At 44.0% G+C, this 25298-nt stretch overlaps 1 protein-coding gene across 2 annotated transcripts in view; it reads right to left on the reverse strand.

The window, feature by feature from the left end:
- The window catches only part of slc9a5 (solute carrier family 9 member A5), a 157824-nt gene that overhangs the window by 92003 nt on the left and 40523 nt on the right, over positions 1-25298 (reverse strand). For both annotated transcript variants that reach the window (XM_028809352.2, XM_051931682.1), the window contains exons 2-3: positions 2495-2797; positions 2227-2390 (exon numbers count right to left, since the gene is read on the reverse strand). In XM_028809352.2, coding sequence (XP_028665185.2) covers positions 2227-2390; positions 2495-2797 — 467 coding nt within the window. The remainder of the gene's footprint in view (positions 1-2226; positions 2391-2494; positions 2798-25298) is intronic.

Here is a 25298-nt window from a genome sequence, read left to right on the forward strand (position 1 = left end):
GTCTTTGAAAAGTAAAGTGCCATGGCTGCAGAAGACCTCACCAACAGCGTGTTATGATACGCAGAGTATGCATCAGTTCATTTTCTTGACCTGCGTTTCTCTGTTTGGTTCTGTTAAGTTAATCCATGCAGGTTTGAGGTCTGGGTGGAAAAAAACCTCAATGTTTAAAACCAAACGCAGGTTCCTGAATTAGTGAGGAGGCAGCACCAGCCACAGTGCTTCGTTGCTTAAAGCAAACGTGAAAATTAAATACACAGGTATCTGTCAAACACACAAGCTTGTTGAGGCTCTTCAAGGGTCTGTTATCAAGGGGCATCAGGGTGAAAATAGCCGAATGGAATAGTTGTTCACATAGTTCATGTTTCCCTAGTTAGAATGGAGGATCACCACCCCAAAGGAGAGTGACGCTGTTTCTGCTTTGCCTATCCCAGATGTGAGGAATGAAAAACCCTACGTCATGACCAGATGTCTTTTATTAACTAGCAGACCTTGAGGAGAGCAAAATATGCTCCAATGGCTGTGTTTTTTAATTTAAGAATCTGATGTGGCAGTAATAATGGCATGCTGCAGCTTTTCACCACCACTTTAATACCAATTTCAGCTGGGGTCTCTGACTCTTTTTATGTATCACTCTCCTTCCTTTACAGTGTCCTATAGAAAGCACACCATCCCCAAAAACCACACCTGCACGGCAGCACTCTGTTCTGGAAAAGGCTCTTGTGGTTGAAGTTAGTAAAACTTATCAAGAGGCCACCCCACCACAACAAAATACATGAATAAACTCAACAGAGATCTCATCTGGGTCCTCTTGTTCTATTAGGAAGTGGTGGAGCGTGTCATTAATGAAGTGGACACCGCCCTACATGACTGCACGAAGGTCACTAACCAGTAGTTCATGTTTTCATAGCAAAAAAGCAGTTAGAGCATCCAGTTCAACCCTTGTATAGGATAATCAGAGGAGACGATGCGTCCCAAATACACAGCGGTGAGGGAACAGTTACATAAATCTAAACAGCTAAGAAGTGAAGAAAGAAAAGGTTCCTAGAAACTTCCCAGCTATAGAAATGCAAATCACCTGAGAAAACCTGACCTGAGCACCAAAGTATGGCATGATTTTTGGATGTTTAGATGAATGAGCTGGATTCTCCTCCCCCACCCCTACAATTGTCATAGATTGTGTATAGTTATGTCAGGCAGATGCTCTAATCCAGCCAAGGAAAGATCTTAGGTGTCTACTGGAGCAAAGACTTAACATGTCTGTATTTCCATGACACACCCTGTTTTGTTTCACAAAAAACTACTCATCCGGTTACTTTTTTTAATGAAAAGATGAAAAGAAGGTGAAGATCAAACGCTGAGTAAAGCACTATAGAAATAAACAAACAAAACAACCAACAGTGTGAACACCATGGTGACCAGAACATCACTAACTTTTATCATGTCCTCCTGTTTGTTTCGAGGGAATGTAATCAGGTGCAGCATACAGCAAGACGGACTATGCTGGCCTCACTGAGCTTGAAGCCTCATCCTAACAGGACTTGAGAAGTACACAGGAGACAACGTAGGACCATGGGAAGGACTAAAGTGCTTATGCATCAGAAACAAAAAGATCAAAAGATCACCACCTGTCTTCTTCTTTGAAATTTTATGAGGTCTGGGTCAATTCAATGAAAAACAACAAGGCCTGAACAAGGAGCCCATCATGGTGTGTCACTTCTCTCAGTGGCGGTGAACCGAAACTGGGGTGAAATTCTAAGGTTGCTGGCATGTTTCTGGATACTATTATTTTTATTTTTAATTTTTTTTAAGACATTATATCCCATTCATACCTTAATCTAAACATCCATCTTAATTTATTAATTATGATTCTGGAAGCTCCACCATAGAGGTTACAATACATGGCTCTTGCTATGTGGTACTCTCTTCCTTGGTTTACTCATGAGGGTTGCAAACAACAGATGAAACAGGAGCATTGTGACATCTTGATCATTTCATTAATGTTAGGAAATGTAACAGAAGATGCTTCCTAGTTACTAGTTCTATACAGTCCTAGTTATTGTACAGTATATCTAGATACTGAAATATGATTTGTATACGAAAACAGGAAATGCAAAGATCCTGTAATTATATCAGAGAGATCAATAAACATCTTGAGTGTTTTGTGAGAGTCAACTGTGCTCCTCTTGTTAGCACACACAAAAGAGACCCCAGAAGTAGCTTACTCACCACAGTAACAGCATCGTTCAGCAGAGACTCGCCAAAGACAATAATGAAGAGAGTTTCATTGACATGGACCTCCTCAAAGACGGCCAGAACAGCCACTGGGTCCACAGCAGAGATTAAACTGCCAAAGAGCAGGAAATCCATCAGCCCAGCGTCCACTTTGTCACCTGTACAATAGAGAAATGACACGTGAGAACAACCACACCGGACCAATCAGTAACTTTACAAAGCCAGCTTATAAGTAAGAATAAAACAAAATAATTCATCATACTCATCAGTCCAGACATTTTGATTCCCCAGAGAGCAAACCCTGTTGTAAAGGAGTTCCAGACTGTGCCAATGACCGCAAACATCATGATAGCCCCAAAATTATCAAAAAAGAGTCTACTGGGCATGAAGTAGCCAGAGTCCAGCACAATGGGAGGCAGCAGAAAGAGGAAGAATAAATTAGGGTCCAGCTGATATTCAGGTTTGTTTGTAGCAGCAAGTACTATGCCACCCAGACCTAAGCCCAGCATGATCAGCAGGCAGCTTTCTGGGACAATCTTGGTCACTTTATAGGATAGGTGGAACACTGCAAAAAAAGAAGAACAGATATGGTCATCCAATATGAAAGAGACTGAGGAAGGCACACACCGGGGGCTAAGCAACTGTAAAGCTTTATGGTGCTTATTAAATTATTTAGACCTTGATGTGTTTCAGAAATGGTAATTAATAAGTAACATCTGCTTTATTTGTTCAATTTCCTTGTTTCAAATGAATGACCCTCAAACATACCCACTTAATCCAAATGACACTCATAAGGGTAGACCTCATCTCTGCACCATCAGGTGCAAAGCGGAAAACAATCCTGGGCAGGACACCAGTCTCTCGCAGGGCCCACAAGCCATATTCCACCAACCTGGAACTGACCATTAAGCAAACCAGAATATCTTTACGACTGTGAGTGGAAAAACCAACACAATCAATGGGGAACTGGACAATAAGTGGGCATTAGATTCCTGCTTGAGATGCTGGATCCGTGATGACTCACACTTGTGAGAACAAACCTATCAGTAATTTTCACTTTATTTATCACCCTTCTTCCATCAACAACTCGCAGAAAGCGCATTTCCATATAAATGCATGAAGTGCTACTTAATTATTCAGCAGTTCTGATAGTGCTTTGGGAATTTTCAAATTTATGTAATGTTTATTAAAGAATGCATTTTAATTGGATGGTTTGTGTTACTGCCTCCCAAGTTGGCTTTGATAGCCACTCGCCATATGGGATTGGCATCAATCTACTCTCAATAACCCATAATGACAAAATGAAAACATATTTTCAGAAAGGTTTGCAAACATAATAAAAATCAAAAAGTGAAATTTTCCATTTGTTAAAGTATTCAGACCCTTTGCTATGGTACTCCAAATTGAGGTCAGGTGCATCCTGTTTGCTTTAATTCTAATTCATGTGTGTTTAGAACTTAACTTGCGTCCACCTGTGTCAAACTGAATTGCCTAGACATCATTTGGGAAGGAACACACCTGTGTATCGAAGGTCCCACTATACACCATGCATATCAGGACAAAAACCTAACCATAAAGTCAAAAGAACTCTCTGTAGACATCCATGATCAAACTGTGGTGAGGCAGGGATGAGCACGAGGGGATTAAACCATTTGAAAAGTTTTGAGTGTTTGCAGGAGCACAGAAGCAACAATAATAATTGTGAAATGGAAGAAGTTTGGAACCACCAGGACTATTCCTAGAGTTGACTCTCCATCCAAACTGACTAACCAGTGAAGAAAGGCCTTAATCAGGGAGGTGACCAAGAACCCAATGGTCACTCTAACAGAGCTTGAGAAGTCCTCTACTTAGATGGTTGAACCTGTTGGAAAGAGGACCATCTGAGCAACACTCCATCAAACAGGCATTTATGATAGAGTGGCTGGACGGAAGCTGTTCTTGAGTAAAAGGCATGTGAAGGTTTAAAGGACTCTTGATGAGACAATAATTGAAATTTTGGGGCAAGACTCCAATCACTATGTCCTGTGAAGACCAGTCACTGCTCATCATTCCTACAATGGAGCATGGTTGTGGCAGCCTCATGACTTCTCAGCGACAGGGAGGTCAGCATTGAGGAAAGGATGAATGCAGCCAAATACAGAGAGGGGGAGTTAAAAGACGGGGTGGCATCCGTTATATGGGCACTATGCCCTGGGAATGAATTGTGTCTGTAGAGCTTGGATTCTCTTTTTGGACTGGAATGCAGCGCGCAGTTTCATAGGAAGTGCAGGACACAGCAGCATCTGGTGAAGGGCAAGGCGTCCAGGGAGACGCATGCAGACACAATTGGGGTTTGTGTGGTGGACTGGGGAGCAATGGGTCTCGTGGTTGAGGACTCATAAAGTCTTGACAAGGGCAGAAAGGGCACAGAAAGAAAAGATCTGTCTCGCACCACTCATTAAGCAGGTAACACCGTGGGTAACACCATCTGCACTCAGTTTCCCCAACTCCTTACGGTGATTGTTGGCGGCCACATACTCAGGCCAATGGATTTGAGCAGTGGTGAGGTTCTTGCAGGTATTTGCTCTCAAGCCGCACTCCCTTTTCCGTACTCTGCACCATAATAAATTGTTTCCTGCTTTTGTATACGGAGAAAAAAGCTGCAGATGAGATGAAAATATACAATATGAGCTAATAGAATGAATTTCACTTGTGGCAAAACACAATTTGCTTCATGAAATATTTTACAAAGCAAAAGTTAAAGTTTTGCATGAATCACAATTGTCCACAGTCCCTGAGCATATCTCTCTCTCTATATATATATTGTGGCACGCGGCTGGGGGTGGTACCCAGCTGGGACACCCAAGAGGACCGGAGGAGCACTTACGCCTCCTCCAGACCATGAGGGGGCAACTGCCTTGGTGGCTTTGGGGACCACGGGTACAGAGCTTTGAAGCTCAACCCTGTAGGGTCCCGTGGTCACTGCCAGGGGGCACCCCAATGCCTGAGGAGCCCTGGCCCTCAGCACTTCCGCCACACCCGGATGTGCTGGGGGGAAGAAGACCAGGGACACCTGGAGTGCTTCTGGGTGCGCAGCCGGCACTTCCACCACACTGGGGAGTGCCAGCGGAAGGTTGTCGGGAGGCACCTGGAGCCCGTCTGGGTGGGGATGAAAGGGGCCGCCTCTCTCCATTCGATGGCTGGAGTTGGGTGGAAGAAGGACAAGGTCTTGGAAGAGAGGAGTGGAGGTGACCAGAAGAAAGGTGAAGAAAGAGGCATTGCGAAAGGCCTGGACTTCTGAGGGAGTTTGTGGGTTGTGTGCACTGTTGTAAATAATAGTATAGAGTGTAAATAAACGTGTGGTGGTGCTTTTAAACATGTCTACTTGTCTGTGTCCGGGCCACGTTCTACAATATATATATATATACAGTGGTGTGAAAAACTATTTGCCCCCTTCCTGATTTCTTATTCTTTTGCATGTTTGTCACACAAAATGTTTCTGATCATCAAACACATTTAACCATTAGTTAAATATAACACAAGTAAACACAAAATGCAGTTTGTAAATGGTGGTTTTTATTATTTAGGGAGAAAAAAAATCCAAACCTACATGGCCCTGTGTGAAAAAGTAATTGCCCCCTGAACCTAATAACTGGTTGGGCCACCCTTAGCAGCAATAACTGCAATCAAGCGTTTGCGATAACTTGCAATGAGTCTTTTACAGCGCTCTGGAGGAATTTTGGCCCACTCATCTTTGCAAAATTGTTGTAATTCAGCTTTATTTGAGGGTTTTCTAGCATGAACCGCCTTTTTAAGGTCATGCCATAGCATCTCAATTGGATTCAGGTCAGGACTTTGACTAGGCCACTCCAAAGTCTTCATTTTGTTTTTCTTCAGCCATTCAGAGGTGGATTTGCTGGTGTGTTTTGGGTCATTGTCCTGTTGCAGCACCCAAGATCGCTTCAGCTTGAGTTGACGAACAGATGGCCGGACATTCTCCTTCAGGATTTTTTGGTAGACAGTAGAATTCATGGTTCCATCTATCACAGCAAGCCTTCCAGGTCCTGAAGCAGCAAAACAACCCCAGACCATCACACTACCACCACCATATTTTACTGTTGGTATGATGTTCTTTTTCTGAAATGCTGTGTTCCTTTTACGCCAGATGTAACGGGACATTTGCCTTCCAAAAAGTTCAAATTTTGATTCATCAGTCCACAAGGTATTTTCCCAAAAGTCTTGGCAATCATTGAGATGTTTCTTAGCAAAATTGAGACGAGCCCTAATGTTCTTTTTGCTTAACAGTGGTTTGCGTCTTGGAAATCTGCCATGCAGGCCGTTTTTGCCCAGTCTCTTTCTTATGGTTAGTCGTGAACACTGACCTTAATTGAGGCAAGTGAGGCCTGCAGTTCTTTAGACGTTGTCCTGGGGTCTTTTGTGACCTCTCGGATGAGTCGTCTCTGCGCTCTTGGGGTAATTTTGGTCGGCCGGCCACTCCTGGGAAGGTTCACCACTGTTCCATGTTTTTGCCATTTGTGGATAATGGCTCTCACTGTGGTTCGCTGGAGTCCCAAAGCTTTAGAAATGGCTTTATAACCTTTACCAGACTGATAGATCTCAATTACTTCTGTTCTCATTTGTTCCTGAATTTCTTTGGATCTTGGCATGATGTCTAGCTGTTGAGGTGCTTTTGGTCTACTTCTCTGTGTCAGGCAGCTCCTATTTAAGTGATTTCTTGATTGAAACAGGTGTGGCAGTAATCAGGCCTGGGGGTGGCTACGGAAATTGAACTCAGGTGTGATACACCACAGTTAGGTTATTTTTTAACAAGGGGGCAATTACTTTTTCACACAGGGCCATGTAGGTTTGGATTTTTTTTCTCCCTAAATAATAAAAACCATCATTTAAAAACTGTATTTTGTGTTTACTTGTGTTATATTTGACTAATGGTTAAATGTGTTTGATGATCAGAAACATTTTGTGTGACAAACATGCAAAAGAATAAGAAATCTGGAAGGGGGCAAATAGTTTTTCACACCACTGTATATACATACATGTATATATAAATTCCAACATCTGTCTATCTGTATGTCTGTCCGCTTTTCATGAGAGAACTACTTCACGGATTTAGATTGGGCTTTTTCGAGAATTTACTTCAACATTCCGGTTAATTTTGCGACTTCTCTCATCGTGCTAAGAATCACAGTTCACTTGCAGACGTTCACACGTACAACTACAGAGGGAATGAGGTCAAGGTACATGTAGGGACAGAAACAGCAAATATTTTTGAATTATTCTATTACCTGTCATTGACAGGTACCATGGCTAGTTACATATAAAGTACAATTGCTCACACTTGTCTGCAGGGGGAGCCATGGTACATGGTACACAGTCAGAATCTGGGACTGGACTGAGGGCTCCACTGTCTTGAGCCATAGTCACAAGGCCACACACTCACACTGCATACATCCATTCAGACAAAGTCACTAAATAATGATCAAATACCGTATAGGGATGCACATCCCTAGCCTCAGTATTTAAAATGTTACCCCTGACAGTTTGGTTTTAGCCACATGTTTGGACACCAGGCCTAGCTAAACAATGCTAACAGAAGTAGACTTTTCATGGCTACAGCATTTGTGATTTTTGAAATTAGAGTTACAACAGTAGTTTTTGGTGCTCTTTAGTGTAAAACTGTTCAAGGGAAGGAGTGTGTGATATCATGGTGTTGATGTTGAGACCTGGCTTTAGCTGAGCATATGCTGAGAACATGCAGATACCTAGAAATACCTCACAGGCACAATTTCTGTTCTGTTCTGTCCATTCAGGTTTTTCAAAAGGTGTAACCTGGGATGACAATGACCTCATCATCAGTGAATACCCTGCCACTTGAGACTGAGGATACAGTTCAGTCCTAGACAATTTACTGCCACTCCACCCTGGAGGCAAACCCACGCTGAAGTGATTACTACAGGAGAGTTTTCATCCGTCAAGCCTGTCCTGCTCTGACAGCCTCAGCATGGAAAATGGCTGTTTGGTTAGAGGGCTGCGTCTCAGTTGGACTCTGGACCTTAATGCAATGACAGTTCTCCTAACCAGTTAGCTGGAATGGGACCTCAATTAGCTATCAAAAATGTAACCAAATTGACTAAGCCTCAGACTATCAACTGACCGAATACTTTCAGTCAAGGAGGTGTTGAATTGTTTAGGAGAGCCACAGCTGTGCTTGTTACTTTTAAGGTTTCTAAAACTGAATTAATCCTGCAGTTGCCTTAGCACAGAACTGATGGCCCTGTTTAAACCAGCAGTTACATAGGACTCTTTGAACCCATCACCTGCTTTGACTGTAAAAGGTGATCTGCCATTCTAAAATGGTCAATACTCCCAGCATTCTTAGACTTTCAATTAAATGTCCTGTCAACAACAGAAAACATTTAGCTTACAATGAATGGCTACAGAAGACAACCCTGAATCGCTGGCATGGAGATAAGTTTCAGACAAGGGTTCACTAGCAGGAGAATTGAGAGAGTGAGCGGATGAGAAAGAAATAATGGGAGCAGAAGTGAATACTGGTCTGCTTTAAAAAATACCAGATGGAATTTTAAACAGGTACCATAATATGAAATGTTAGTCAAAGCCTAGCCAGGTCTGTTAAGTAAAAAGTGTGATGAATCAATCATCAAGCCCAAAACCCTTAGTTAAAATAAATGGCCAACTCACTTTTTAAATCAGAAATTAGAAAACATAACTCACTCATAGACTTCAAGGATATATCTGTAATCTCGATGTACTGTCTAAGAGGGAGACTGTTTCATATTTTGTTGTAGTTAATTTTTCCAACTTCCCTTGGCCATTTGCAGTCCACTGCGAGGTCATATGCGTGTCTGAGTTCATGAATTCTATGTATTATTACTTTTAAATTGAATAATAATCTGCTGGCTAAGACCTTTGTTTTGATATTTTTGACTCGGATTCTCGTCTTGTAGCGCTGCTGCCTCGCAGTTAGGAGACCCGGGTTCGCTTCCCAAGTCCTCCTTGCGTGGACTTTGCATGTTCTCCCCGTGTCTGCGTGGGTTTCCTCCCACAGTCCAAAGACATGCAGGCTAGGTGCATTGGCGATCCTAAATTGTCCCTAATGTGTGTGTATGTGTGTGAGAGTGCGCGCCCTGCAGTTGGTTGGCGCCCTGACCGGGGTATGTTTCCTGCCTTGTGCCCTGTGTTGGCTGGGATTGGCTCCAGCAGACCCCCATGACCCTGTAGTTAGGATATAGCGGGTTGGATAATGGATGGATGGATGGATTCTCTTCGTCTTGTGGTTTGGTTTCAGCTGCTGTCATTCGTGATCTCCCAGTATGTTGGTTGACTATGTCTCATCTCTTAACTTATAAAATCCTTTGCATGTTCCTGCATAGCACGACAGAGAGACATTATTTTATTTTTTTTAATGATGAAAGGGGACCAGAAGATAACAGACAAATATCAAAGTCAAAAACAGAAAGCCTGTCATCAAAGTGTAAACATTAACCAAAAGTCTTAAAGCTAGAAAGAAATAAGAAATAAATCTTAACTACAGTTGCTGCCTGAAGTCTGTAAGAGGACCAGAAGATGTTTCTGGCTTTATTATATTTCAAGTCAAACCTTGGAAGACGTTACTTTTGCACCAAAGTGTAACTAGTAACCAACATTCAAATAAGAAGGAAACCAATAAGATTGAAAAACAAAATTCAAGAGAGACATTTGCATTAGATTTGATTTTGTTTTTACCTTCAAATCACAGATACTGAATGAACCATCACACCAATATTTAAGGCGTCGCGTTGAAGACATAAGATGCAGTGACGTTGGAACACATACCCCTCGGTAATCAGGAGCTGGTAACATGAATTATAACATGGCAGCGCCCACAAGCAATGTATATCTTATATATATACGTCTACGTGTGGAAGTGTGTCTGTCTGTTCTTCCCGGAAGTGAGAGGTGGAGTCGGGGTAAGGCCTCCACCTCCAAGGATACTCAAGCGAGGTGAGCACATCGGCACAATGAAACCTCCGAAGAAAGACAGTCACTTAGCCGCTAATGTACAAACGATGTGAGCACGTCTGCAATACAAAACCTCCTAGGAGAGAGATGCCCAGAGTAGTTCCTCTCAATCACCTGCCATCTCTACATTTCTATAGTTTCTAGGACCCCGTGCTGCTTACACAGCTTATTTGATAATAAGCAATCACTATGCTCTAGAAACATTATGAATGCACAAAGAAATCTTTTATTAGTAAAAACAAGCCATCATCCCATATATATTTTGTTTAGAAACATTTAAGAGAAATACATTTTTAAAGTGAACAACTCATAACACTAACCAAAAAGACGCAACGTTTATCCAGACTGCAGATAATTACAGGCTGTACACACCAACCTTTATATGGTCACTCTGATGACATCACAGGCAGTGTATCCCAATGTCCTTCTGGGAAATTTACAATGAAGACAACCAATGTAAAATGACACAAAATGGCAATGCAATATAATGATAAATAAAATGGTGAGTCTTTAGAGAGATGTTCTAGGACTAAGGTAAATATTGTCATTAAATTCCTTAGGTAAGAAAATCCCTGACTGATGTATAACTTTAGCAAAGCACCCAGAATGATCATTCAAGATTAAAAAAAATTGCCAGCTCACAGCGGGATTTCAGGAGCAAAAACAAAATGGCATCAGAATAAGATGTAAATAAATTACAACTAGATTAAAACAAAACTGAAACAAAAACTACCACCAGAAATGGATTCAGCAGTCCAGAAAACCAGAATAACAATAAAGATCTTAGCAAAAACCCATTTTAAAAAGGAGTACAAATTGAATAATATAATCATTACAAATCCTTTCAGCTGGTGAGCCTCTGCAGCTCATGGACAGTCACATGAGTTTGGAGTGCTTTGGTTTTCTTTGAACGCTCTTCCAGTGCTTGAGTTATTCTTCTGTACGTTTTACAAGAAAACAAAACCAAACAGAAAAGTCTCACTGCTCAGTAAAATGAGCTTATCGTGGCCTTTTCATTCTGGATCGTTTGTTCCCTAGAAGTTGGGCCATCAGAATGCTCACAAACATCAGTTATGGTTTCAATGAAGTGCATTGGTTAAGTTCTGCACACATTCATTTGGGATTTTCTTCATGTGCTGCCACATCTAAAACATCAAAGTTAGATTAGTTACGCTAAATTGGCATCTTGTGAATGAACATAAATGTGTATGTGTGTGAGATGTGATGGAGTGGTGGCGAGTCCAGAATTTGCTCTTGTCATGATAATTTCCAGCCCTGGAGACCCTGTAATGGATAAAGTGGCTCCGGAAAACAGTTGGATTGACAAATATGGTTATAGTTTTACAGTATAAAATGGTTTTGCAGAGTTCTTTTGGGTTATCTCTTTTGTTTCTAGTTTCTTCTCAACAGCATGCTCTTAGGTTGAACAAGGTTTAATTGCTCTCCTATCAGCATATGATCCAGTTTACCACACAATCAGAAAACAAGATGTATAAAACATACTCCTGACCAACAGCACAGCCATACGTGCTGGCTACAAAACAAACAACACAAACTATATTTAGTTGTAAATGGAAAAGACTGTCATGCCACCATCCAAGTATGCCACACATCTCAAGGCAGCCTGCGTGGGCAAGAGCTCCAACCTCACTCTATGACGAATGGATTCTTTTGGCCCACATCATGAAGGTGCATGACGACTTTTTGCTAATGTGCTCGAAGTCTACGCAGATCCCCATGAGGCAATTCACGTGACATTTTCTCCAAAAAGTGCATTGTTTGTTGGGCTTGTGAGCCAGAGTGGAAGTTTGATACGGCATTTACCAGGTCTGAACACAGAGTGCTAGGGATGGGAACTCCAGGAGGATAAACCGGATACACCTTTTATTTGTGAGTTCTGGTGTATAACTGTTTTTCAGCAAAAAGCTTACAATTAGTTATGGTTGGGCTTTCCAAGAGAGGGCAATATGAATACAGCAGACAGAAAATGAGAGAGGACAACAGGGGTGATGTGAAGCAGCCACCTAAGATGAGTTCCTCACAACTGGGGGAGCTGGACTGGCACATTAATCATTTTAACAATCTCTACTCAGAAAGAGGTGAAGCAAATTATCCAGACATTGGCTTTTAGGATGAAGTACAGTATTGTCTAAGAGAGTAATGCAAATGCAGGGTCTCCGATATTTATTTCTTTCATTATAGGACCACTTACGAGGTGAGTGGGTGTCTTTCTGATGATCATTACGTGAAAGGCAGGAATCGGTCCTACAAAGAACATCAGTCCACCAACTGAATAAACTCAAAGATGCGGTCAATTAACTCAACAGACGCATCTTCATAATGCAACAGGGAGCTGATAAAACATATGAGACCAAGAAGAAGAGCTGTACATTTTACAGCTAATAACCAGGTCTGCAGACCAAAAGTGTCTTAAATAAATCCATCCAGAAGTTTCAGTTCTCATAGGGTTTTGAAAACCTGACACTAAAATTCATCTTACCAGCTAATTCTGCAGTTGTGAAATGTGAATCTCAGTCAAGAGTTTTTAGGGTTTTAAAATTGTTTTTAAGCCTCAGTCCCAGTTCCGTCTCTACCTGTGTTTCTTTCCTGCCGCTACATACAGTAGCACATGTAATCCACACCTCAACGGTAAGTTCAGGTCTGTTTGTGCCCCCCATTCACATTAGCGCAGAGCAGTGCAGTTCAGTTTAAAACATGACAGGCTGCATTTTCCCACATGAAAACACACTAAAATGAACCACTGTGTACATTACTGTGCTTCCAGACAACTACTTTACATGAATGCCATGGATTTTGTTGGAAGTGAAATGCAATATTTTTTGGAGTTTCACCACAAATTCAGTTTTGTGCAAAGTGTTTTGCTAATGATTATCTTCCAGAAATTGGGAGTTTATCCTCACTGCTTAAATGACCACTTTCCCGGTGTACCCAGGTTAGTCAGTCGCAAACCAAATATTTTCCTCCACTCTTCACAAATCTGTTCCATTGTTTCACTGAGTAATAATTTCCATTTGCCCTTCCCATGGGCTCACCACCTATGGGAGGGGCCAAGGAGGTCGGGTGCAGTGTGAGTTGGGCGGTGGCCGAAGGCAGGGACCTTGGCGGTCCGATCCTCGGCTCTTGGAATGTGGAATGTCACCTCCCTGAAGGGGAAGGAGCCTGTGCTTGTGCGCGAGGTTGAGAGGTTCCAGCTAGATATAATCGGGCTCACCTCGACGCACAAATTGGACTCTGGAACCAATCTCCTTGAGAGGGGCTGGACTCTCTACCACTCTGGAGTTGCCCCCAGTGAGAGGCGCCAAGCGGGTGTGGGTATACTTATTGCCCACTTATTGGAGCCTGTACATTGGGGTTTACCCCGGTAGATGAGAGTGTAGCCTCCCTTCGCCTTCGGGTGGGGGGACGGGTCCTAACTGTTGTTTGTGCGTATGCACCGAACAGCAGTCTGGAGTACCCACCCTTTTTGGAGTCCCTGGAGGGGGTGCTAGACGGCATACCTTCTGGGGACTCCCTCGTACTGCTGGGAGACTTCAATGCTCACGTGGGCAATGACAGTGAGACCTGGAAGGGCGTGATTGGGAGGAATGGCCCCCCGATCTGAACCCGAGCGGTGTTTTGTTATTGGACTTCTGTGCTCATCACCGATTGTCCATAACAAACACCATGTTCAAGCATAGGGGTGTTCATATGTGCACTTGGCACCAGGACACCCTAGGCCTCAGTTCGATGATCGACTTTGTGGTCAAGTTGTCGGACCTGTGGCCACATGTCTTGGACACTCGGGTGAAGAGAGGGGCGGAGCTGTCAACTGATCACCACCTGGTGGTGAGTTGGCTTCGATGGTGGGGGAGGATGCCGGTCAGGCGTGGTAGGCCCAAACGTGTTGTGAGGGTCTGCTGGGAACGTCTGGCAGAGCCCCCTGTCAGAAGTAGCTTCAACTCCCACCTCCGGCAGAACTTCGACCACATCCCAAGGGAGGTGGGGGACATTGAGTCCGAATGGGCCATGTTCCGTGCCTCTATTGTTGAGGCAGCTGACCGGAGCTGTGGCTGTAATGTGGTCGGTGCCTGTCGTGGTGGCAATCCCCGAACCCGTTGGTGGACACCAACGGTGAGGGATGCCGTCAAGCTGAAGAAGGAGTACTACCGGACCCTTTTGCCCTGTGGGACTCTGGAGGCAGCTAATAGGTACCGGCAGGCCAAGCGGAATGCAGCTTCGGTGGTTGCTGAGGCAAAAACTCGGGCATGGGAGGAGTTTGGGGAGGCCATGGAGAACGACTTTCGGACGGCTTCGAGGAGATTCTGGTCCACCGTCCGGCGTCTCAGGAGGGAGAAGCAGTGCATTGTCAACACTGTATATGGTGGGGATGGTGCGTTGCTGACCTCGACTCAGGACGTTGTGGGTCGGTGGGGTGAGTACTTCAAAGACCTCCTCAATCCCACTAACATGCCTTCCAATGAGGAAGCAGAGCCTGGGGACTCAGGGGTGGGCTCCCCATCTCTGGGACCGAGGTCACTGAGGTGGTCAAAAAACTCCTTGGTGGCAGGGCCCCGGGGGTGGATGAGATATGCCAGAGTACCTCAAGGCTTTGGATGTTGTAGGACTGTCTTGGTTGACATGTCTCTGCAACATCGCATGGACATCAGGGACAGTGCCTCTGGATTAGCAGACCGGGGTGGTGATCCCCCTCTTTAAGAAGGGGGACCGGAGGGTGTGTTCCAACTACAGAGGGATCACACTCCTCAGCCTCCCTGGAAAAGTCTATTCGGGGGTCCTGGAGAGGAGGGTCCGTCGGATAGTCGAACCTCGGATTCAGGAGGAACAGTGTGGTTTTCGTCCTGGTCGTGGAACAGTGGACCAGCTCTACACCCTTAGCAGGGTCCTGGAGGGTGCATAGGAGTTCGCCCAATCAGTCTACATGTGTTTTGTGGACTTGGAAAAGGTGTTTGACCGTGTCCCTCGGGGAATCCTGTGGGGGGTACTCCGGGAGTATGGGGTACCGGACCACCTGATAAGGGCTGTTTGGTCCCTGTACGATCGTTGTCAGAGCTTGGTCCGCATTGCCAGCAGTAAGTCAAACCCGTTTCCAGTGAGAGTTGGACTCCGCCAGGGCTGCCCTTTGTCACCGGTTTTGTTCATAACTTTTATGGACAGAATTTCTAGGCGCAGCCAGGGTGTTGAGGGGGTTCCGGTTTGGTGGACTCAGGATTGGGTCACTGCTTTTTGCAGATGATGTTGTCCTGTTTGCTTCATCAGGCCGTGATCTTCAGCTCTCTCTGGGTCAGTTCGCAGCTGAGTGTGTAGCGGCTGGGACGGGAATCAGCACCTCCAAATCCGAGACCATGGTCCTCAGCCGGAAAAGGGTGGAGTGCCCTCTCAGGGTTGGGAGCGAGATCCTGCCTCAAGTGGAGGAGTTCAAGTATCTCGGGGTCTTGTTCACGAGTGAGGGAAGAATGGAGCATGAGATCAACAGGTGGATCGGTGCGGCGTCCACAGTGATGCGGGCTCTGCATCGGTCTGTCGTGGTGAAAAAGGAGCTGAGCCGCAAGGCAAAGCTCTCAATTTACCAGTCAATCTATGTTCCTACCCTCACCTATGGTCATGAACTATGGGTAGTGACTGAAAGAACGAGATCGCGAATACAAGCGGCTGAAATGAGTTTCCTCCGTAGGGTGTCTGGGCTCACCCTTAAAGATAGGGTGAGAAGCTCAGTCATCCGGGATGGGCTCAGAGTAGAGCCGCTGCTCCTCCGCATCGAGAGGAGTCAGATGAGGTGGCTCGGGCATCTGATCAGGATGCCTCCTGGACGCCTCCCTGGTGAGGTGTTCCGGGCACGTCCAACCGGGAGGAGGCCCCAGGGAAGACCCAGGACACGCTGGAGGGACTATGTCTCCCGGCTGGCCTGGGAAGCCTTGGGATTCTCCTGGAAGAGCTAAAAGAAGTGGCCGGGGAGCCACCTCGGATAAGCGGAAGAGGATGGATGGATGGACAATTTCTGTTTGTTTGCACTAATGCGCTCTTTACTATCATTTATTTGAGACTCAAATTTTAGTACTTTCATTATCTGCAACCTGCTCTACACGCCAACATTTTTGAACCTCTTTACAATGTTCTACTTTGTCATCTACTCTTTGTTTTTTATTTCCGGCCCCAGGTGTGGGTAAATCTCTTGGCACAAAGTCTCATCTCGTGGGATGTGAAAGTATCTTTCTGAAAAGCTCACTTCTAGTTCCCAGGCTAAAAAGTCTTGTCTCGTCCCAGGATTTTTTTATTATAATAGAGATATAAAATCGAATGTCTGTCTGTCTGCTTTTCACGAGAGAACTATTTAATGGATTTAGATCGGGTTTTTTTCTACAATTTGCTTGGACATTCCAGTTGATTCAGCGACTTCTCTCATTGTGCTAAATATCACAGTTTGCTTGCAGGAGCGATATATTTGTGGTAATCCGAGACAGAGGCTGTGGGCCGAGAGGAGGAGGAAGTGTGACGTCAGGAGTGGGGAGCCGGGCAGGGCCCTCCTCATTGTCCTGTTTCACTACTACGCGGGGATCAGCTAGTTCAAGATAAACGGATATTACAAACGGGCATACACTTACATGTATGTCTGTCTCCATTCATCTATGTTCTGAAATCAGAAAGAAAGAAATGAGCTCTACACAAAATACCATCAAACTCAATATGCTCACTTACACCGAGTCTATTTAGAGATTCAGAACAAGACTCCAACTCACACCTTAACCAGACAAGCCAAAGAGAAGTCCAATCACTCAATGCATTGTCCACCTTGTAACAGGATTACCACACGTGAGGTTTGTTACTTTTGTAATACAACTCCACTTTTAAACCTGTGTATTTTGTATGCACCACCCTTAAAGCTGCTTACTGACTGGCGTTCACCAAAATAATTAAGAGTAATTTGGTTCAGTTCATTAAAAAGACTGAATTCATTGACTCACTTATTTGTACCTTTATTTCACTGAGTAACAAAGAACTTCATTCAGGTGTTAGCAGAAACCCCAAAAAACCTCCCAACCCAATCCACTCCGCCTAGGATTCTACATGAGCATAAAAAGAAAGCAAAATTAAAAAGGCCGATACAGAGTAAAAACCAAACCATGTAATAATGGAGCCGAACACAATAGCATGCTGCCCTTTCCATGACCTGCATGTACAGTTTAGGCTATTGGCACACCTATGACCTGCAGTCCATGTGCTGACTTGTTTGGCATTTATCTCACAATGACTGCCACTTCTTGTATTCTAACGCGGTCTGTCCAAATTTTGTCTGTGCCATGTATTATGGCTGTCACCCCAGTATTAATTGGGCACCAGCTCTTTTAGTTTTCAGTTATGTGGATGGTTGTTTTAGTAGAGTGAGAGAGGTTAGGAACGTGCACTGGTACAGTGTGTAGGCTAACCCAACACACGAGGAACCGCCTCAGAATCCCAGCCATGCAACGGGTGACACCTCAGCACCACACTAGCAGAACATTAGAAAAGAGCAGGTCATTCAGCCCAACAAAGCTCGCCAGTCCTATCTGTTTTATTCTTCCAAAGTAACATCAAGTCGAGTTAAAAGGATGACACAATGTGTAGTAGGTGTAAGGACTGATGTCATGGATAATAACTTGAGAATAAATGACAGGCAAACGGCCATTGATGTATTTGGTTCAAAGGACGTATCGTCTCAAAGCCTTCAAATGGATACAAATGCAAATGTTAATAATGTTAGACACCCCTTCCATCAATTGACTTATAGGGTCATTATTTTCAGGAAGATAAATTTAAACGAATGATAAAACCAAGTGAAAAGACCGAATTACAATAAAAACACCAAAACAAGCTTTTCATGAAGTAAAGTCACTTTGACCAGAGGCCCTTCAGTCTCAGATCACATAAATTGTTCACGTATGGTTCAAAGTTCAGGGCTCCATGTCCAAACAGATGCCGAGTTAAGGAGTGACTGCGGTCCTCTTCAAGTTGGAGGAACATGGGAAAAATATGAGGAACACTCTGTGCTCTGCACTGGTGGTGTGTACTAATAAAGGACTTTTATTAAAAATGAATTCACATATCATGGACAGCCACAGTTATAAATGAAGCAAGTGTGCATCAAGAAGCAAAACATTTTACAAATAATATCTGAATGCCAATTACCCGTAACAGTACGGATTCGTAGCAGTTTTGTTACATATAAATATTTTTAATAAGTCAAGCTTTATTCAAAGGCCCCCTCTTTAAAAGTGACAATAAATTAATTAGATGAACATAGCATCCTTGGTAACACGTTCATGTCTGCCGCTAGGAACGTAGCATATTTAGATAAGCGGCAGCCACTCACTCCCTATATGTCGTGAATCTGAGCTATGGACTCTTAGGAATCCATTTTTTAACTAATGTTTCCTGTCTTCTTTCACTTTTCTGACTGCTATCACAGTAGATGTTGTTGTTTGGTTTGCTGGCTTTGGTATGGTCACCACCATTTTGTATTGATTCTTGCAAGGCTGTAACCATATTGTTGCCAGACACAAGACACAGATGTCACACACGATGTGTCACGTGATGCACTGTCCTATCATGTGCCGTCTACACTAGAGGGACTCGGTATTCAGAACTTTTCAGTGCAACTTCTGCGGCCTCGACTTTGGCTAAGCATTCTTAGATTTGACACTTGTTCTTGTTTTTAACTTCTGCCAGTCCATTGACAGCATGTTTGTCCTGTTTCTTTTTGTTCCTTTCATCTCCTGGTCATTAGCTCCCTTCCCTTTACATCTGGAAACTCACCATGGAGGTCAGTAACACCGTCCGCAAAATATTGACAGGAATGATTGACTAAATACAAGTTTTACTTGACTATAGTTTTATCATGCACTGTGTGGGCCCCATCAGTGAAGCAAATTCTGCACAGTTTGAGGCAGTGCTGGGAAATGAACCCTGGTCTCCAGAGATACAAAAGGACGATGTTAAGCATTGCATGACGGTGCCTGTCATGAAGCCATTCCTTATCCTCTCTTTATTTACCTGTGTTGTGAACATTCTGGTGGCAGAACTATGAGGTGGCCTGTCGAGAATACAAGTTTTGTCCCGGCAGATGTAGACATTTAAAGAACGACTGATAAAAACCTTTCAGTTCTTGTGAGGTTTCACTCACTGCAGTCCTTGTTACCAACTGGGACCCACACTCTGTCTCTACCGAAGCCATGAGTCTGGGATTAAATACGTAACAACGTGGGTGTTAAGTCTACTGACAACTCCTACATGCTGTAGCTCTGTATGTGTGCGTGTGGCCTGTACTGGGGGATCGTGAATTAAGTGAGTCTGATTATGAATCAATGAGCAGAGAAAAATAAAAGAAATGTTTTTCTGTAAAATAATTTACTCCTGTATGAACAAGTTTTATACCACATTTATCAGCCCAGATGGCTTGCCATTATAGATTGAAGAATTTTCTCACTTTATACTTGATGAAACCATATTTGAATTCAGCATTTTCTATCCATCCATTTTCTAAACCTGCTTTTTCCAGTACAGACTTTTACAGAGTCAGAGGTTACACCAACATCCAGAGAAGCAAAGCAGAAATCTGACCTGAAAGAGACATCAGTTCATTACTGGTCACATAGCCACGTTCACACCGGAGAGAGCGGACAGTCTGTCTGGGGAGTGCGAGGAAGGAAACTGAAGCACCCACAAGGGAAACACGTAGACTCCGCAGAGGACGGCATGCTGCACTGCTGTGGCATCCACAATTACTTTATCATCATGGAAATGCTAGAAAATGAAACACCAACCTTAAAAAACAGGACTAAGGCGCAACATGCAGCCTGACCTTCCTACTCAAGTATAATGTGTGTTTATAACGCTTGACGGAAAGTGCTAAAGGTGAAATATCACATCTGTCTGTCAGTTATATAGTGCCTTTTATATCTATCTGCAGTATATCTATTATATAGTGTTGTTCACATTTATCAAGCTGTTATATTGTGCCTTCTGTATCTACCAGTTATAGTGAATTTCACATCTATGTCTATTATATACTGTAGTGTCTTTCATTTCTACCTATACTTATTATATTGTGTGTTTCAAATCTATTTATTAGTATATAGCATATTTCAAATCTGTCATATAGTGCCTTTCACTTAAAGCTAAAAATTAGCTCTCATTCATTTACTGTCTTTCACATCTACAGTATATCTATTATATTTTGTCATTCACATTTCTATTCCATCCATCCATTTTCCAACCCGCTGAATCCGAACACAGGGTCACGGGGGTCTGCTGGAGCCAATCCCAGCCAACACAGGGCACAAGGCAGGGAACCAATCCCGGGCAGGGTGCCAACCCACCGCAGGACACACACAAACACACCCACACACCAAGCACACACTAGGGCCAATTTAGAATCGCCAATCCACCTAACCTGCATGTCTTTGGACTGTGGGAGGAAACCGGAGCGCCTGGAGGAAACCCACGCAGACACGGGGAGAACATGCAAACTCCACGCAGGGTGGACCCGGGAAGCGAACCCGGGTCTCCTAACTGCGAGGCAGCAGCGCTACCACTGCGCCACCGTGCCGCCCTCACATTTCTATTATTTACTGTATTTCAAATCTATGTATTTATTATATAGTGTCTTTCATTTCTGCCTATACTTGTTATATACTGTCTTTCACATCTACCTATTACATAGTGCATTTCAAACCTATCAATCTATTATATATTCGCCATTCACATTTCTTTTAGTATTTTCAAATCTATCAATTATACAGTGCCATTCCTATCCATCTATCTATTATGGTGTATTTCATATCTATCATTTTAAATATTATACAGTGACTTTCATATATGTGTGTTTATTAGTGTCTTTCACAGCTATATCTATTATATTGTGCTATTCATATTTATTATTATATAGTGTACTTCAAATTTATCAATTCTATAGTGCCATTCACCTCCATCATTCTATTATATAGTGCATTTGAAATCTATGTATTTATCTACAGTATAGAGTGTTTTTCATTTCTACTGATACCTATTATATAGTGCCTTTCACATCTGTCTGTCTGCCTGGTTAAGAGTCGCCTGTTACCCTAACACACACATCTTTGGGAAGTAAAGAGAAATCCCCTGCAGACACAGCAGGCAGAAGGTGGAAACACCAAAGGGGCAGTGAAGTCAGGGGCCGAGAGCAGAGCACTGGGTGCCCCCCGGCTCACATTATCAGCGCAGAACTTGCTGTGAACATCTGTCTCTCTCTCTCTCTCTCTCTCTCTCTCTCTCTCTCTCTCTCTCTCCCTCTCTCTCCCTCTCTCTCTCCCCCTCTCTCTCTCCCTCTCTCTCCCCCCCTCTCTCTCCCCCCCTCTCTCTCTCTCTCTCTCTCCCTCTCTCTCCCTCTCTCTCCCTCTCTCTCTCCCCCTCTCTCTCTCCCTCTCTCTCCCCCCCTCTCTCTCCCTCTCTCTCTCCCTCTCTCTCCCCCCCTCTCTCCCTCTCTCTCTCCCCTCCCTCTCCCTCTCTCTCCCCCCTCTCCCTCTCTCCTCCCTCTTTCTCCTCCTCTCTCTCTCTCCCCCCCTCCCCCCCCTCTCTCTCTCTCCTGCGTTTTCTTGCTTAGCTCTCTATCTGTCCATCATGGATTGCTTGTTACCGATAACTATAAGAATATATCTGTAATAAAACTTGCTACAGACCTCTGTAGAAATCTGTCTGTCTGTCCATCTAAAATTAAAATGTCAGACAGTCAGTCATGATCCAACCCACTACATCCTAACACAGGGTCACGGGGGTCTGCTGGAGCCAATCCCAGCCAACACTGGGCGCAAGGCAGGAAACAAACCCTGTGCAGAGCGCCAGCCCACCGCAGGGCACACACACACCCACACACACACACCAAGCACACACCAAGGACAATTTAGGACTGCCAATCCACCTAACCTGCATGTCTTTGGACTGTGGGAGGAAACCCATGCAGACACGGGGAGAACATGCAAACTCCACGCAGGGAGGACCCGGGAAGCAAACCCAGGTCTCCTTACTGCAAGGCAGCAGCGCTACCACTGCGCCACCGTGCCACCCTAAATTAAAATGTGTTTAAGGCTAATGTAGGAATCTGATGGTAAGAGACTACTCTCTTGTGATGAACATCTTGTATACACTAAAACAAACCTGAGTTTAAAACCAAACTATTACTTTAAGTGGCAACTCAGCCACAAACTGGTGTGCTGCGGACCTCGTTAATGTCTAGATATTAATGGTGGACCTTTGATATTTTAATTAAGGCAAAAATAATATGACTTATTGTGGGATCTCCAGCTCATATCATCAAGCTAGAGACCATCACACTCAAACAGTTCATTTAATATCGCCTTTTACCGTAACACAGGTCAAACACGGACACCGGGAGAAAGCACAAACGTCACACACATAGAGACAAAGCGTGGTGTTTAAACCCAAGAGGCAGCAGTGTTAGCCATTCTACACTACACAACACTCCCTCACATTTATTACACATACAGTAGACTTAACTCCAGGAACTCTCAATAAAGACGCTTGACTCAATTACACACTTTAGTGGCCTCCTGTGTCCCTAAATTGACTGGATAGCAGATCTGAGGATGGTAAGTCATGTTACATTTCCGCTGGAGTGCTATGCCCAAGGCTGCTGTGACAGGGTCCTATACTGGCCTGGCAGTCCACTCATAGTCCAGTCCAGTCGAGCAGCATCTCTACTTCAGGCTCCTGCAGGTGCACCTACAAGATAGTGGTTCTCATAAGTGATAGGCGGGAAACTACACAGCTTTAGATGGAGAAAAAGAATCCACTGTAACAAAAGTGTCTGTTTGTTCGGTTGCTATGTCTCTGTTGTTCTAAGTGATGGCACATCACAAACATATTTAGTAGTAAAATGCATTACATTTGTCATTCCAACAGATGGTGCATCACAAACATATGCACTGCTTTGATAAATCCATTATGAAACAGAGACACATCCATTTTGACTTTTATTACTACAGATATTTGTGATGTGCCATCTGTTGGAATAACAAATGCAATGCATTTTATTACTACGTGCATTTCAAAATACATTTCAGTAGGTCATTCAATCTGTCTTAGAAGAGCTGACCAGCTACTGTAGTTGTACATTCAACGACACTCAAGTGAAGTGTTTATGTGGGTGAAGCTAATGGGACACTCCTAAAACCGGCGGTAGAGGATCTGCTGTTATTACTAAGTCCTCAAACATCAAAGTGCTGCCATGCTGAATTGGATTTTGTTACAATTGTAACAAAGCATCTTAAATAATAAAGACAGCTTACAAGAGATGAAATGATGTTCAGTTTTCTTGTTTGCTGTAAAGTGCAGACTTTCCTCTTTTATTCTGTTTCTATTGTCACTGGTTGCTTCCTACTGTCATGGGAAGAAAGCAAATAAATAAATAAAATCTTTTGTGCTACTGACGCACATAATTTCTACAGGGCCTCCTCAGCAGAGATCCCTGAGCACAGCACACCGGGCTTTGTGCTAACGAGCTGCCACGCCAGCTCCAGTCCGCTTGAAAAGCATAAGCCACTGGAAAAAAAAAGGTGACAAAAGGACTCCGAACCCAAGGACAATTAAGAGCAGCCTCCTGCTGCCGCCCATATGCACCTGCAGCTCACTCCGGGGGGTGCCGTCGCCTCACTCGGTCCACGCAAATCCCACTGCTGGCTGATGGCTTCTTTGGGAGTTGGGAATCTGCCTCTGGATTGCAGCAGCAGCGCTGGCACAGCACTTTTGCTCAGCTCAGAGGCTGCCTTTTGTTGGTGGCGGGCCAAAGCCGGCTGACATCACTAAACTACGCAAGGTCTGCAAATCACTCTTTGGACACGCTCTTAGTAGCACATGGCTGATTTTCCTCTCAACACTATACTGCATTTTCAATTCGTCATGCAAATTCCAGGTGAAGAATAATGTTACTGTATCTCAACGTAAGCCCCAGAATCCTTCTCTTAGATCAGCCCCTGAGCATTAATGCCACCCGTCTTGTATTCATAATGAGTGCCCCTTTACTGGTATGTGTCGCTCTGCACTTGTTTACACTGAACTGCATTCCCAATTGTTTCACCAGCCATAATGGCTGTACAAGCTTTTTTTTATTTGTTTTTACACAGCCTCCTCGGTATTTTTATACGTTGACTTGGTTGGCACAGAGCTAACCCTTGGCCCCAGAGTCCTGGCTTTGATTCCTGGCCTAGTCCCTGTCTGGTGGGGTCTCTCCCTTTGTCTATGAGGGTTGCAGGTACTTCACATTCCAAAAAACACACATTAGGTGAATTGGAGACACAAGGCCCTGTAGGATTGAGAGTGGGTGCTGTGGAGCAGTGCGCCATGTCAGAGCCTGGCACAAGGTCAGCAGTTGGTTCCTATAACTGTGCCAAACGCAAGTGGAGTATTCTCTGGACCTCATGGCTCTAAAAGTTGATGCAACAATTTCAACAGAAGATACAAGGACAGGTACAGTCATTTAGTGTGAACCTACGTATGTAACGGAGATGTTTAACTGTTAGGGTGCCACAGTGGTTAGCACTGTCCAGGCAACAGCTCTTTAAAATATTATGAAATAATAACTGTCATTTTGTGCAAGTATGAACCTTAAGAATTACACACATACAGAATCCACTAACTTGGTGTGTAGTTTCTGGGCAGCCTCCATCATGGCATCTCCAACTGAGTGAAGCGCAGCTTTTACCACAGACCTAAACTTGAACAGTGGAAGATGACGATTTGGTGTAGCTGGTTGACACAGAAGAGGAGAACAGAGGTGGGAGAGACAGGACTGGAGGGGGCGCACAGCAGGAGTGCAGCTGGCCATGGAGGCCCAGATTCAGAGGTCCTTAAATCCTACTTTTTATCCCTAATTTTATCTATTTATTTATATGTCATTTCTTTGTATACCACCTGACAGCTGTACACGTACCACACAGGTTTGAGGACCACCGCTCAACTCTATAACTACTTTCATGCAACAGTTGCACAGTTTGAGTTAGTTG

Source organism: Erpetoichthys calabaricus, chromosome 9 (assembly GCF_900747795.2).
Source record: "Erpetoichthys calabaricus chromosome 9, fErpCal1.3, whole genome shotgun sequence".
In the NCBI taxonomy this organism is placed as follows: Eukaryota; Metazoa; Chordata; class Cladistia; order Polypteriformes; family Polypteridae; genus Erpetoichthys; species Erpetoichthys calabaricus.